Below are 15,309 nucleotides of genomic sequence, written 5' to 3'. Positions count from 1 at the left end.
GGCCCTGAGCCAAGGAATGTGGGTGGCCTCTAGAAACTGGAAAAGTCAAGAAAACTGTTTCTCCCCTGGAGCCTCCAGGAGGAGTCAGCCCTGCTGACACCTTCATTTTAACCCAGAGAGATCCACATCAGACTTCTGACCTCCAGAAATGTAACATAACTTTGTGTTGCTTTAAGCCACTGAGTTTGTGGTCATTAGTTATAGTGGCTATAGAAAACTAATACCTAATATGACATCTTCAGAATGACAACTGTTTAGCTGATACATTGATGTATTTTCTTTTCTTTTTTTTTTTTTTTGAAATGAAGTCTCGCTCTGTCACCCAGGCTGGAGTGCAATGGTGCGATCTCGTCTCACTGCAACCTCTGCCTCCCGGGTTCAACAATTCTCCTGCCTCAGCCTCCCAAGTAGCTGGGATTACAGGCACACCCCACCACACCTGGCTAATTTTTGTATTTTTAGTAGAGATGGGGTTTTGCCATGTTGGCCGGGCTGGTCTTGAGCTCTGGACTTCAGGTGTATCTGCCCACCTCGGCCTCCCAAAGTGCTGGGATTACAGGTGTTAGGCAACACTCCCAGCCAATTCATTAATACATTAACTGATTGACTGATTTGTGTATTCATCAATATTGACTGATTGTCTAGAGTGGGTTATCCCCTGGACACAACCCCAGGGGTGGAGAAATGAACAAGCCTCAGCCCTTCCATCAAGGAGGGCACATTCCTTCTCCCTTCTTGTGTTCTCCGAATCACTACTTCCCACTAGAATGTTACGAGTCTTGGGCCTGACTCCTAGGCCCCAGCTGAGTGACCTTGAACAGAGACTTTAGACTTCCAGTGCCATGCAGCACTTAATCTTGACCAAAGAGGGGTCTGGCCTGTCCTTGGCCCCTGGTATGTCACCTCTCAGCCCCTGGAACGTTTGGTCTGACTGGAGTGTCTTTGCTGACCTGGCGGCCTTGATAGTCTATGCTAACACTGTGATTTACGGCAGGGAGGCCTTAGGGCATGTGGTCTTAGCTTGACCTCTGAAGGGCTGGAGGCTCAGGGCAGCTGTGGGGGCAGCGGGTCAGCCATGCCAATGTAGCTGAGCCCAATAAAAACTCTGGACACTGAAGCCTGGGCAAGCTTCCCTGCTTGGTGACAATCTGTGTGCCTTGTCACATATTGTGGCCAGGGGGAGTTAGTGCTGCCCCCAACTCCACCAGGAGAGGACACCCAGAAGCTCTGTGCAGGGAGCCCTCCTTGAGCCCTATGCCTCTCCCTTGGCTGACTTTAGTCTGTAGCCTTCCATCATCATCAGCCTGGCCCTGAGCACAGCAGCTGTCAGGGAGTGCTGGGAGTCCTTCTGGTGAGTTAAAGAGCCTGAGGGGGATCTTCAGGACCGCCAAACTTGCATCTGACATCAGAAGAAGTGAAGGTGGTTTGGGAACTACTCTCAGACACTTCATAAGCACCTGTTATCATGCCTGTGTTCTTCAAGGACAGAGTCCAGTGTTTTATCTTTTTCTCAGTCCTAACTTCCTGGGACAGCCTGAAGCTGAGAAGTCCCCGCATGACAGGGCTGTGATTTTACCACCTTCTCCCAGAGCCTTTCAAGAGAAACAGCTATGGGGGGACAGTCAGACACACATCCAAATGAACAGGTGGGTTGTGTGGCCCCTGGAATGGGATGACAGCAAACTCCACCCAGAGCCCCGTTGTTATCAGGATGACACTGGCTTTGGTGCAGCAACCTGTTCGTGAGGTGCCGAGCCACAGAGCTCATGCGATCGCACAGCATCCATCCCAACTGAACTGAAAATGGACTGTTTAGAGGCCGAGGGACAGTGGGGATTCAGAAAAATGCACTTTTCTCTGCAGCCCTGAGAACCATTAGGTTATGATATGGTTTAGCTGTGTCCCCACCTAAATCTCATCTTGAATTGTAGCTCCCATAATCCCCATGTCATGGGACTGACCCAGTGGGAGGTAAATGAGTCACTGGGGTGGGTCTTTCCCATGCTGTTCTTGTGACAGTGGGTAAGTCTCATGAGATCTGATGGTTTTATAAAGAGGAGTTCCCCTGCACATGCTCTCTCTTGCCTGCTGCCATGTAAGATGTCACTTTGCTCCTCATTTGCCTTCCGCCATAACTGTGAGGCCTCCCCAGCCACATGGAACTGTGAGTCTGTTAAACCTGTTTCCTTTATAAATTACTCAGTCTCGGGTATATCTTTATTACAAGTGTGAAAACAAATTAATATAGGTGACCATCAAATGTATCTCACAGCCACTGTGCCTGCAATATCATGATCAGTGTCATGCCCAAAGAAGGGGTAAAATGATGCCTCTGTGTGCCTGGGCACAGCCAGCCAGCCAGCAAGGCAGGGTACCTTGAGAGCCTGTTCTGTGCACACACACCTTTCTATATGGTGAATGATGATGAATGAGAATATTTCTTTTTTTTTTTTTTTGAGACAGAGTTTTGCTGTCAGCAGACTAGAGTACAGTGGTGTGATCTCGCCTCACTGCAACCTCCACCTCCTGGGTTCAAGCGATTCTCATGCCTCAGCCTCCCGAGTAGCTGGGATAACAGGCACCCACCACCACACCTGGCTAATTTTTGTATTTTTAGTAGAGATGAGGTTTCACCCTGTTGGCCAGGCTGGTCTTGAACTCTTGACCTCAAGTGATCCGCTTGCCTCAGCCTCCCAAAGTGCTGGGTCACAGGTGTGAGCCACTGTGCCCAGCGGAGAGTACATTTTGAGTATCAGTGTGTGCCCAACACTCTTCTATATGCTTTACCCACGTGAGATTATTTAAACCTCTTGATACTCATATGAAGGCCTATTAGGTCTACTTTAACATAGAGGAGGTGGGATATTGATCGTCCAAACAGACACAAAGCTCCAGGCTTTCTCCCTGCCCCGTCAGTCAGCACCATCTCTTTCAGGGGCCACAGCAGTCTCCTACCAGGGCTCCCTGCTTCTGCCTCTGCCCCTACAGTCTGTTTTCCTCACGGAAACCACACTGGTCCTTGTAAAACATAAAGCAAGTCACTTCCCTACTCAAAACACGCTGGTGATTTCCTGTCTCACTCAGAAGTAAATGAAACTATCTTGGAAAGGTCTGCAACGTCTTCCAAGATGAGGCGATCTAGACTCATCCCCTCCTCTTCTGCTCCTTTCTCCCTACCTTCCTCCCCAGCTTCCCCACTGCCCTTACACTGGCCTCACTGCTGCTGCTGCTGCAACGCCAAGCATGCACATGCTGCACAAAGCTGTGCTTAACAATACTTAATGAATGAATGAATGAATGAATGAATGAACAAACTCTCCCAAGGTGCCTGGTTAGCAGACTGAGGAAGAAAAGTAAAATTCTAAGCTGCCGGTGGCGGGAGCAGCCAAGATGGCCAAATAGGAACAGCTCCGGTCTACAGCTCCCAGCGTGAGCGACGCAGAAGACAGGTGATTTCTGCATTTCCATCTGAGGTACCGGGTTCATCTCACTAGGGAGTGCCAGACAGTGGGCACAGGTCAGTGGGTGCAGCGCACCGTGCGCGAGCCGAAGCAGGGCGAGGCATTGCCTCACTCTGGAAGCACAAGGGGTCAGGCAATTCCCTTTCCTAGTCAAAGAAAGGGGTGACAGAGGGCACCTGGAAAATCGGGTAACTCCCACCCGCATACTGCTCTTTTCTGACGGGCTTAAAAAACGGCGCACCACGAGATTATACCCCGCACCTGGCTCGGAGGGTCCTACGCCCACGGAGTCTCGCTGATTGCTAGCACAGCAGTCTGAGATCAAACTGCAAGGCGGCAGCGAGGCTGGGGGAGGGGCGCCCGCCATTGCCCAGGCTTGATTAGGTAAACAAAGCAGCCAGGAAGCTCGAACTGGGTGGAGCCCACCACAGCTCAAGGAGGCCTGCCTGCCTCTGTAGGCTCCACCTCTGGGGGCAGGGCACAGACAAACAAAAAGACAGCAGTAACCTCTGCAGACTTAAATGTCCCTGTCTGACAGCTTTGAAGAGAGCAGTGGTTCTCCCAGCACGCAGCTGGAGATCTGAGAACGGGCAGACTGCCTCCTCAAGTGGGTCCCTGACCCCTGACCCCCGAGCAGCCTAACTGGGAGGCACCCCCCAGCAGGGGCACACTGACACCTCACACGGCAGGGTATTCCAACAGACCTGCAGCTGAGGGTCCTGTCTGTTAGAAGGAAAACTAACAAAAAGAAAGGACATCCACACCAAAAACCCATCTGTACATCACCATCATCAAAGACCAAAAGTAGATAAAACCACAAAGATGGGGAAAAAACAGAGCAGAAAAACTGGAAACTCTAAAAAGTAGAGCGCCTCTCCTCCTCCAAAGGAACAGAGCTCCTCACCAGCAACAGAACAAAGCTGGATGGAGAATGACTTTGACAAGCTGAGAGAAGAAGGCTTCAGACGATCAAATTACTCTGAGCTACAGGAGGAAATTCAAACCAAAGGCAAAGAAGTTGAAAACTTTGAAAAAAGTTTAGAAGAATGTATAACTAGAATAACCAATACAGAGAAGTGCTTAAAGGAGCTGATGGAGCTGAAAACCAAGGCTCGAGAACTACGTGAAGAATGCAGAAGCCTCAGGAGCCAATGCGATCAACTGGAAGAAAGGGTACCAGCAATGGAAGATGAAATGAATGAAATGAAGCGAGAAGGGAAGTTTAGAGAAAAAAGAATAAAAAGAAACGAGCAAAGCCTCCAAGAAATATGGGACTATGTGAAAAGACCAAATCTACGTCTGATTGGTGTACCTGAAAGTGATGGGGAGAATGGAACCAAGTTGGAAAACACTCTGCAGGATATTATCCAGGAGAACTTCCCCAATCTAGCAAGGCAGGCCAACATTCAGATTCAGGAAATACAGAGAACGCCACAAAGATACTCCTCGAGAAGAGCAACTCCAAGACACATAATTGTCAGATTCACCAAAGTTGAAATGAAGGAAAAAATGTGAAGGGCAGCCAGAGAGAAAGGTCGGGTTACCCACAAAGGGAAGCCCATCAGACTAACAGCTGATCGCTCGGCAGAAACCCTACAAGCCACAAGAGAGTGGGGGCCAATATCCAACATTCTTAAAGAAAAGAATTTTCAACCCAGAATTTCATATCCAGCCAAACTAAGCTTCATAAGTGAAGGAGAAATAAAATACTTTACAGACAAGCAAATGCTGAGAGATTTTGTCACCACCAGCCCTGCCCTAAAAGAGCTGCTGAAGGAAGCGCTAAACATGGAAAGGAACAACTGGTACCCGCCGCTGCAAAATCATGCCAAAATGTAAAGACCACCGAGACTAGGAAGAAACTGCATCAACTAATGAGCAAAATAACCAGCTAACATCATCATGACAGGATCAAATTCACACATAACAATATTAACTTTAAATGTAAATGGACTAAATGCTCCAATTAAAAGACACAGACTGGCAAATTGGATGAAGAGTCAAGACCCATCAGTGTGCTGTATTCAGGAAACCCATCTCACGTGCAGAGACACACATAGGCTCAAAATAAAAGGATGGAGGAAGATCTACCAAGCAAATGGAAAACAAAAAGAGGCAGGGGTTGCAATCCTAGTCTCTGATAAAACAGACTTTAAACCAACAAATATCAAAAGAGACAAAGAAAGCCATTACATAATGGTAAAGGGATCAATTCAACAAGAAGAGCTAACTATCCTAAATATATATGCACCCAATACAGGAGCACCCAGATTCATAAAGCAAGTCCTGAGTAACCTACAAAGAGACATAGGCTCCCACACATTAATAATGGGAGACTTTAACACCCCACTGTCAACATTAGACAGATCAACGAGACAGAAAGTCAACAAGGATACCCAGGAATTGAACTCAGCTCTGCACCAAGCGGACCTAATAGACATCTACAGAACTCTCCACCCCAAATCAACAGAATATACATTTTTTTCAGCACCACACCACACCTATTCCAAAATTGACCACATACTTGGAAGTAAAGCTCTCCTCAGCAAATGTAAAAGAACAGAAATTATAACAAACTATCTCTCAGACCACAGTGCAATCAAACTAGAACTCAGGATTAAGAATCTCACTCAAAACCGTTCAACTACATGGAAACTGAACAACCTGCTCCTGAATGACTACTTGGTACATAACGAAATGAAGGCAGAAATAAAGATGTTCTTTGAAACCAACGAGAAGAAAGACACAACATACCAGAATCTCTGGGACGCATTCAAAGCAGTGTGTAGAGGGAAATTTATAGCACTAAATGCCCACAAGAGAAAGCAGGAAAGATCCAAAATTGACACCCTAATATCACAATTAAAAGAACTAGAAAAGCAAGAGCAAACACATTCAAAAGCTAGCAGGAGGCAACAAATAACTAAAATCAAAGCAGAACTGAAGGAAAGAGAGACACAAAAAACCCTTCAAAAAATTAATGAATCCAGGAGCTGGTTTTTTGAAAGGATCAACAAAATTGATAGACGGCTAGCAAGACTAATAAAGAAAAAAAGAGAGAGAATCAAATAGACACAATAAAAAATGATAAAGGGGATATCACCACCGATCCCACAGAAATACAAACTACCATCAGAGAATACTACAAACACCTCTAAGCAAATAAACTAGAAAATCTAGAAGAAATGGATAAATTCCTCAACACATACACTCTCCCAAGACTAAGCCAGGAAGAAGTTGAATCTCTGAATACACCAATAACAGGAGCTGAAATTGTAGCAATAATCAATAGCTTACCAACCAAAAAGAGTCCAGGACCAGATGGATTCACAGCTGAATTCTACCAGAGGTACAAGGAGGAACTGGTACCATTCCTTCTGAAACTATTCCAATCAATAGAAAAAGAGGGAATCCTCCCTAACTCATTTTATGAGGCCAGCATCATCCTGATACCAAAGCCAGGCAGAGACACAACCAAAAAAGAGAATTTGAGACCAATATCCTTGATGAACATTGATGCAAAAATCCTCAATAAAATACTGGCAAACCGAATCCAGCAGCACATCAAAAGCTTATCCACCATGATCAAGTGGGCTTCATCCCTGGGATGCAAGGCTGGTTCAATATACGCAAATCAATAAATGTAATCCAGCATATAAACAGAACCAAAGACAAAAGCCACATGATTATCTCAATAGATGCAGAAAAGGCGTTTGACAAAATTCAACAACACTTCATGCTAAAAACTCTCAATAAATTAGGTATTGATGGGACATATCTCAAAATAATAAGAGCTATCTATGACAAACCCACATCCAATATCATACTGAATGGGCAAAAACTGGAAGTATTCCCTTTGAAAACTGGCAAAAGACAGGGATGCCCTCTCTCACCACTCCTATTCAACATAGTGTTGGAAGTTCTGGCCAGGGCAATTAGGCAGGAGAAGGAAATAAAGGGTATTCAATTTGGAAAAGAGGAAGTCAAATTGTCCCTGTTTGCAGACGACATGATTGTATATCTAGAAAACCCCATTGTCTCAGCCCCAAATCTCCTTAAGCTGATAAGCAACTTCAGCAAAGTCTCAGGATACAAAATCAATGTACAAAAATCACAAGCATTCTTATACACCAACAACAGACAGAGAGCCAAATCATGAGTGAACTCCCATTCACAATTGCTTCAAAGAGAATAAAATATCTAGGAATCTAACTTACAAGGGATGTGAAGGACCTCTTCAAGGAGAACTACAAACCACTGCTCAGTGAAATACAAGAGGATACAAACAAATGGAAGAACATTCCATGCTCATGGGTAGGAAGAATCAATATCGTGAAAATGGCCATCCTGCCCAAGGTAATTTACAGATTCAATGCCATTCCCATCAAGCTACCAATGACTTTCTTCACAGAATTGGAAAAAACTACTTTAAAGTTCATATGGAACCAAAAAAGAGCCTGCATTGCCAAGTCAATCCTGAGCCAAAAGAACAAAGCTGGAGGCATCACGCTACCTGACTTCAAACTATACTACAAGGCTACAGTAACCAAAACAGCATGGTACTGGTACCAAAACAGAGATATAGATCAATGGAACAGAACAGAGCCCTCAGAAATAACACTGCATATCTACAACTATCTGATCTTTGACAAATCTGAGAAAAACAAGCAATGGGGAAAGGATTCCCTACTTAATAAGTGGTGCTGGGAAAATTGGCTAGCCATATGTAGAAAGCTGAAACTGGATCCCTTCCTTACACCTTATACAAAAATCAATTCAAGATGGATTAAAGACTTAAACGTTAGACCTAAAACCATAAAAACCCTAGAAGAAAACCTAGGCATTACCATTCAGGACATAGGCACGGGCAAGGACTTCATGTCTAAAACACCAAAAGCAATGGCAACAAAAGCCAAAATTGACAAATGGGATCTAATTAAACTAAAGAGCTTCTGCACAGCAAAAGAAACTACCATCAGAGTGAACAGGCAACCTACAAAATGGGAGAACATTTCCCCAACCTACTCATCTGACAAAGGGCTAATATCCAGAATCTACAATGAACTCAAACACATTTACAAGAAAAAAACAAACAACCCCATCAAAAGGTGGGCGAAGGACATGAACAGACACTTCTCAAAAGAAGACATTGATGCAGCCAAAAAACACATGAAAAAATGCTCACCATCAATGGCCATCAGAGAAATGCAAATGAAAACCACAATGAGATACCATCTCACACCAGTTAGAATGGCAATCATTAAAAAGTCAGGAAACAACAGGTGCTGGAGAGGATGTGGAGAAATAGGAACACTTTTACACTGTTGATGGGACTGTAAACTAGTTCAACCATTGTGGAAGTCAGTGTGGCGATTCCTCAGGGATCTAGAACTAGAAATACCATTTGACCCAGCCATCCCATTACTGGGTATATACCCAAAGGACTATAAATCATGCTGCTATAAAGACACATGCACACGTATGTTTATTGCGGCACTATTCACAATAGCAAAGACTTGGAACCAACCCAAATGTCCAACAATGATAGACTGGATTAAGAAAATGTGGCACATATATACCATGGAATACTATGCAGCCATAAAAAATGATAAGTTCATGTCCTTTGTAGGGACATGGATGAAATTGGAAATCATCATTCTCAGTAAACTATCCCAAGAACAAAAAACCAAACACCGCATATTCTCACTCATAGGTGGGAATTGAACAATGAGAACACATGGACACAGGAAGGGGAATATCACACTCTGCGGACTGATGTGGGGTAGGGGGAGGGGGGAGGGATAGCATTGGGAGATATACCTAATGCTAGATGACGAGTTAGTGGGTGCAGCGCACCAGCATGGCACATGTATACATATGTAACTAACCTGCACATTGTGCACATGAACCCTAAAATTTAAAGTATAATAATAAAAAAAAATAAAAAAATTCTCAGCTGCCAACTGACTAACAGTTGGGGCTTCTTGGCCAATGAGACCCCAGAGAAACCTTGGAAGCTGAATTCCCGGTGCCGTAAAGGACGGGATGAGAGGTGGAACACAACTCATTGTACCCCTTCCCTCGCTAGCCAACCACCATAAGCCTTTCTTCCCTAAGGACTAAGCAGAAACCAGCCCTTTCAAAAGACTCCATGCTGATCATGTTGACGGCTGGCTTATCTTCCCAGGTACAGAACAAAGACAAGATGAGACGCCTGCTTCCTCTGTTCTCTTTTTCTTCAAAGGTTCACCTGATCTTATGTAAACTGTAGATTTACTAGGCACTAACTAAAGTCTTTCAAGTGTGTAACTGTTCCTCTCATTGCTGCCCCACCCCCCCAACCACCCCCCGCCCCCCGCCTTTTTAAAGGAAAATGTATAAATATTAAACCTCCTGAGAACCTCTTTGGAAAAAACAGCCAAGTCTGTGACTTGCGTTTTTCCAGGTGCACCCTCAAGCTGGCTCAATAAACCTTGATTGATTGTGACACCTGCTTCAGTCATTCATTTTGGTGGTTGAGATTCACACCCAGTACCCTGGTCCCAGATCTGGGCTCATCCCCACTGGGCTCAACATCTCCTGAGATCATGCTCCCTGTGGAGCAGGCGGGGAGGCATTCACTGAACACCTACCATGTGCCAGGTCTGGGCCGTGGACCTGCTCTCCTCGGCGCACCCAGCCTTTAAAGTAAATGGGCTCCCAGTCTCCATTGCACAGAGAAGGAAACTAGAGCTCAGAGCAGTCCAGGCTCTGGCCCAAGGATGCCCAGCCAGGAGGGCGCAGCCAGCTCTCCAATCGGCAATGGAGGATTTTAGCCTGCTCCTATGGAGTATCAGGAAAAGCAGTTTCCAGTAACCAAAGGCAACGATTTCCAAATTGAGGAAATGTAAAATATGCCAGGCGACCTGGAACCTAAAAGCTTGTGATGAAATGGCAAAGTAAATCTAAGGAAATCCCTCCAGACTAATTATGGGAGACATGCTGACACAGGTCTTGGGCCAGGCCTGGAGCGGTGGCTCATGCCTATAATCCCAGCACTTTGGGAGGCCAAGGCGGGCGGATCACCTGAGGTCAGGAGTTCGAGACCAGCCTGACCAACGTGGTGAAACCCTGCCTCTACTAAAAATACAAAATTAGCTGGGCGTGGTGGCACATGCCTGTAATCCCAGCGACTCGGGAGGCTGAGGCAGAAGAATCTCTGGAACCCGGGAGGCGGAGGTTGCAGTGAGCCGAGATCGCACCATTGCACTCCAGCCTGGGCAACTAGAGCTAAACTCTGTCCGAAAACAAAAAACAAAAAACAAAGACCCACATAGATGTGGAGAATTTCACACCCATCTCCACCGTGTCCCTCGACACCTTCTTATGCAGTACATTTCATATACCTCCTCCTAGGAGAGAGACTCCAGCAGGTATCACCCCTCGTCACACCTGTCACCCTCTCCTGATGTTACATTAAAAGGCTGTCTTCAGTTTCTTCACTGAAGCTCTCACAGGCCCAGCAACTAGGCCCACACAGGGAAAAACCAAATGCATAACTTCTTAAGGATGTCATGGTGGCATCATTGACAACCCTTTATTGAAACTGATGTACTTACCAGCACCCGCTGGGGCTGGCCAGGCACTTTCGTATTGTGAAAGGAAAATATATTGGGCCCCCGAAATCACTAAGCAAAAAGGAAAACTCAAGCTGAAAACTGCTCAGGGCAAACCTGCCTCCCATCTGTTCAAAGTTATCTCTCTGCTCATTGAGATAAATGCAGATCTGATTGCCTCCTTTGGAAAGGATAATCAAAAATTCAAAAGAATGCAACTGTTTATCTCTTGCCTACCTGTGATTTGGAAGCCCCCTCCCCGCTTGGAGTCTTCCTGTCTTTGCTTCAAGTTGTCCCACCTTTCCTGACCGAACCAATGTACTTCTTACATATACCGATTGATGTCTCATATCTCCCTAAAATGTATAAAACCACGCTGTGTCCGGACCCCCTTGGGCGCGTGTTGTCAGGACACGCCCTCCTGAGGCTGTGTCCCAGGCGCACATCCTCAATCTTGGCAAAATAAACTTTCTAAATGAACTGAGACCCTTCTCAGATGTTCTGGGTTTACATTTATATACTGCTTGGCTTACCCTTTGCAGCAATCATTGATAGGGTTTTACTCAGGCTGTCAGCCTGGTTGTGTAATTGTGAGCAAGTGATCTAACCTGTACCTCAGTTTCCTTAATCTTGATGACATTCTGATGCACAGCAAGGTTTGAGAACTGCTTTAGAGAGGATGGGTGAGAATCCAATAAGCCACCATAGGGGGTGAGGAGGAGAATGCTGCTGAAACCACCCCCCGCCCCCATAGCCTCTGGGCCACCTGGGCTCACCTCCGGCAGGGGAAATAAGTGGCCCGGCTGGGAATTTGAACCCCAGATGTCTGGCTCCAGAGCCTGGGCTTCACCATTATGCTCCACAGCCCACATGTAAGGCAGGATAGGTAGTCAAGGAAGTGACCGTGTCCTTGGGATGCGGTGACCAAACCATCAACACAGTAAGCCTCAGCATTTACACTGTAGTCCGGCTCTTTCAAGCACAGTTATCTGCAGTAGGCAACGTCTCCTGCAGTAGGCAACGTCTCCTGCAGTCGGCAGGTGCACTTTGATTTTATCTGTCCTCAGACTGACCCTCTGCGCATTATAATAGTAAAAAACACACCTTTGGACGGAGACTTAAGATGCTAATGAGACATGTGATGTATGAACAAGTGTGTACAGCTACTGTGCCTGGGCACTCAGAGGACCCCCCCCACCGCCCTCCGCAACATGCTTACTAATAATGCTTCTTTCCACCCCCTTATGAAGAATCACGTAAGACTCCCCAGAAAGGGAGTTTCCCCGGTAAGTCAAGGCTGTCTCATCTGCTCTGAATCATCTCCCAGGGCATCCTGTCTATTCTGCACCTAACTTTCAGAACATTCTTTCTCCTTTGCAATAAATTGCTCTGTGCTGCATCCCCTTTACTGTGGTCTCTTGTTTACATTCTTTTAAACTAAAAAGACAAGAAGCGAGGTTTCACAACAGCCGTCAACACTGAGCAGCATGGTTGGGGTGAGCACATCAGCACTAACATTAGAAAGCCTTTATTTTAAATCTCACCTTCCCCGCTTGCTAGCTGTGTAAAACCTGGGCAAGATACATGGGCCAGCACAGAGAGGTTATGTAACCAGCCAAGGTCACACAGCATGTTAGCACTCAGAGGAAGATTAGAACTTGGTTTCCCCATGCCCAGCCAGGGATGTGAGTCTTGACTCCTCTGGGGACAAAGTTGTTCCTTTCCTGTCTGTGGGCCCCAGGGCTTTGACAAATTGAGCCCCATCCTACCCATTTCTGGAGAAAACACTTCTTCACTCCTCATCTGGGAAGGAAGGAAAATGCAGTGTCTTCCTCATGAATCTCATGAGAATTAAATAATCAAATACTCAAGAGGCACTTAAGATAGGAGCTAGCCCTGAACAAAAATTGCCTTCCGTTTAGTTTCCTGTGGCCACCATGACAAAGTGCCACAAACTGGGTGCATTAAAACAACGAAGTTTATTCTCTCACGGTTCTGGAGGGCATTAGTATGAAACCAATGTGTTGGCAGAGCCTCGCCCCCTCCAAAGGCTCTGGGAGGGGCCCTTCCTGGGCTCTTCTGGCTTTTGGTGGCTGCAGGTGTTCCTTGGCTTGTGGCTGCATCACTCCAGTCCCTCCCTCTGTCTTCAAACAGCCTCCTTCCCTGTGTCTCTATGTCTTCTCATGGCTTTCTTATAAGGACACCAGCCATTAGAATTAGGGCCCACCCGAATCCAGTAGGACCTAACCAACTGTGCAATCTAACCAATTACATCTGCAAAGCCCTTATTTCCAAGTGTGGCCACATTCCGAGGTTCCAGATGGACATGACGTTTTGAAGGACACTGTTTGGACTAAATTGTGTCTCCCTCCAAAATTCTTAGGTTGAAGCTCTAACCTCCACTATCCCATGTGACTGTATTTGGAGACAGGGTCTTTAAGGAGGTAATTAGGGTTAGATGAGGTCATCAGGGTGGAGCCCTAATCCCATAGAACTGGTGTCCTTATAAGAAAAGGGAGAGACCAGAGCCCTGTCTTTCATTCTCTCCCCTGCCCTCCAGTCTTCTAAGCACAGAGAAATAACTGTGAGGAGGCAACGGGAAGGCAGCTGTCTGCAAGCCCGGAAGAGAGGCCTCACCAGAAGTCAATCCTGTTGGCACCGTGATCTCGGGCTTCAGCCTCCAGAATCTTGAGAGAATGCTTTTCTGTTGTTTAACCCACCAGTCAGTGGTATTCACCACGGCAGCCCTAGCAGGTTAACAGAGACATGACTGACCCCAGTGCAGCTCCCATCCGGGTGAGGAGTTGCACTTCCCACCACTGCATGAGCTTCTCCCTGATGGGGATGCCCGCTGACTCCTTGTCCACTTGGGCCTGGTCTCATCCAATGCTTGGCTCAGCAATGCCTCCTACAGGCTGCTGTCCTTGACGTCACCTTCACCCAGGAGCCCCTTGCCTCTCCTCTGCACTCAGAAGCAGGGAAGCTGTCACCGGAGACAACGTGCCCTGGGGTGTTCCGAGTGCCAGCTGCTGTCTCGGGTCCCCACACACAGTCCTCCTGGCACACCATGAAGAAGAATTATGACTGTCCCCATTTCACAGATGGGGAAACTGAGGGCTAGAGGCCAAGTGATGCTCCTGTGGTCACGCAGTGAGGAAGCGGGGAGCCAGGACACAGACCCAGGCCCTCTCCTCCTCCCAGTGCTGCCCAACACCCACTTGTTGATTCCTTCATAGTCAGGTGTCCACACTCCTGTCTTTCCAACAACTGAGGATGCTGCCTGAGGCAGGGGCTCTGTCTGGCTCAGCATGGCATCCTGTGACTCCTGCCCCTAAAGAGGGCTCAGGTGCCCTCTCCTGCTCTCTCAAAGTCACCCGGCAGGGCAAGCATGGCCAGCTTCACCTCCCCACCCCAGACCTGCACACGGTTGCACAGGGGAAAGAGGTGGTGTGGCATGTGATCTCTGACGTCCCCATTTCAGCCCAGAACCCCTTCTTCATCACCACTTTACACTGATGACACCCAGAAACCCTGGGCCTATTTCTCACCTGGGGAGAACGGATTTCCAAAGAGCTTTGCTGACAGGGATGTGTGGAGATAAGAAACCTCAGCACCCCAAAAATGGACGGTGCGCCTCAGAGAGGACCAAGGCCAACCGCCTCGGTGGGCAAGGAGGATCGCATGGAGGGGACACGGCCTGCGTGGATCACCGGCCAATGAGTGCGGGGTTGGACCTGAACCACCTCTGGGGTCCCCAGCCAGGAGGATGTGAGGTTCTCGCACACACACAGACCCTGGGGCTTCTCTGCTGGTCCCCACAGAGGCCATGTACCTGGCAGAGTGCAACCACAGCCTCGGTGGCTCTGACATTCTCCTCTTCCTCCAGGTCACACTGCATCAGCCTCTGCCTCTCCAGGACCTCATGAAAAGCCTGTGAGGAAAACAAGAGCTGAGTCTGGTAGAAACATGCAGGGGTTTTTTTTTTTTCCAGAAGGTTCTCCAACCATCCCCTGCATCTCAGGTTAGAAAGAAGGATGTTGGCACCTGTATTACACACAAGGAAACTGAGGCATGGGGCTGTCACATGGCTTTCACAGCTGATGCCAGCGTCAGCAAATCCGATTTCCAGGAAACACCACAAACCACCACGCTTTTGTTAAACCCAGGATGAGGAGGGGCCACTGGACCACTTCTGTCACTCCTCTGTCCTGGCCGCAGCCACCCAGACATCACTTTCTGACCACCCAGGCCAT

The 15,309-nt window shown here is 47.2% G+C and overlaps 1 protein-coding gene across 4 annotated transcripts in view; it reads right to left on the bottom strand.

Annotated features, from left to right (window-relative positions):
- The window catches only part of EVC (EvC ciliary complex subunit 1), a 123,496-nt gene that overhangs the window by 63,388 nt on the left and 44,799 nt on the right, over positions 1-15,309 (bottom strand). For all 4 annotated transcript variants that reach the window (XM_034951910.3, XM_063603688.1, XM_034951911.3 and 1 more), the window contains exon 11: positions 14,889-14,987. In XM_034951910.3, coding sequence (XP_034807801.2) covers positions 14,889-14,987 — 99 coding nt within the window. The remainder of the gene's footprint in view (positions 1-14,888; positions 14,988-15,309) is intronic.

Source organism: Pan paniscus, chromosome 3 (genome assembly GCF_029289425.2).
Source record: "Pan paniscus chromosome 3, NHGRI_mPanPan1-v2.0_pri, whole genome shotgun sequence".
Lineage (NCBI taxonomy): Eukaryota > Metazoa > Chordata > Mammalia > Primates > Hominidae > Pan > Pan paniscus.
Note: the sequence above shows the minus strand (reverse complement) of the source record. Positions and strands in the feature narration are given on the sequence as shown.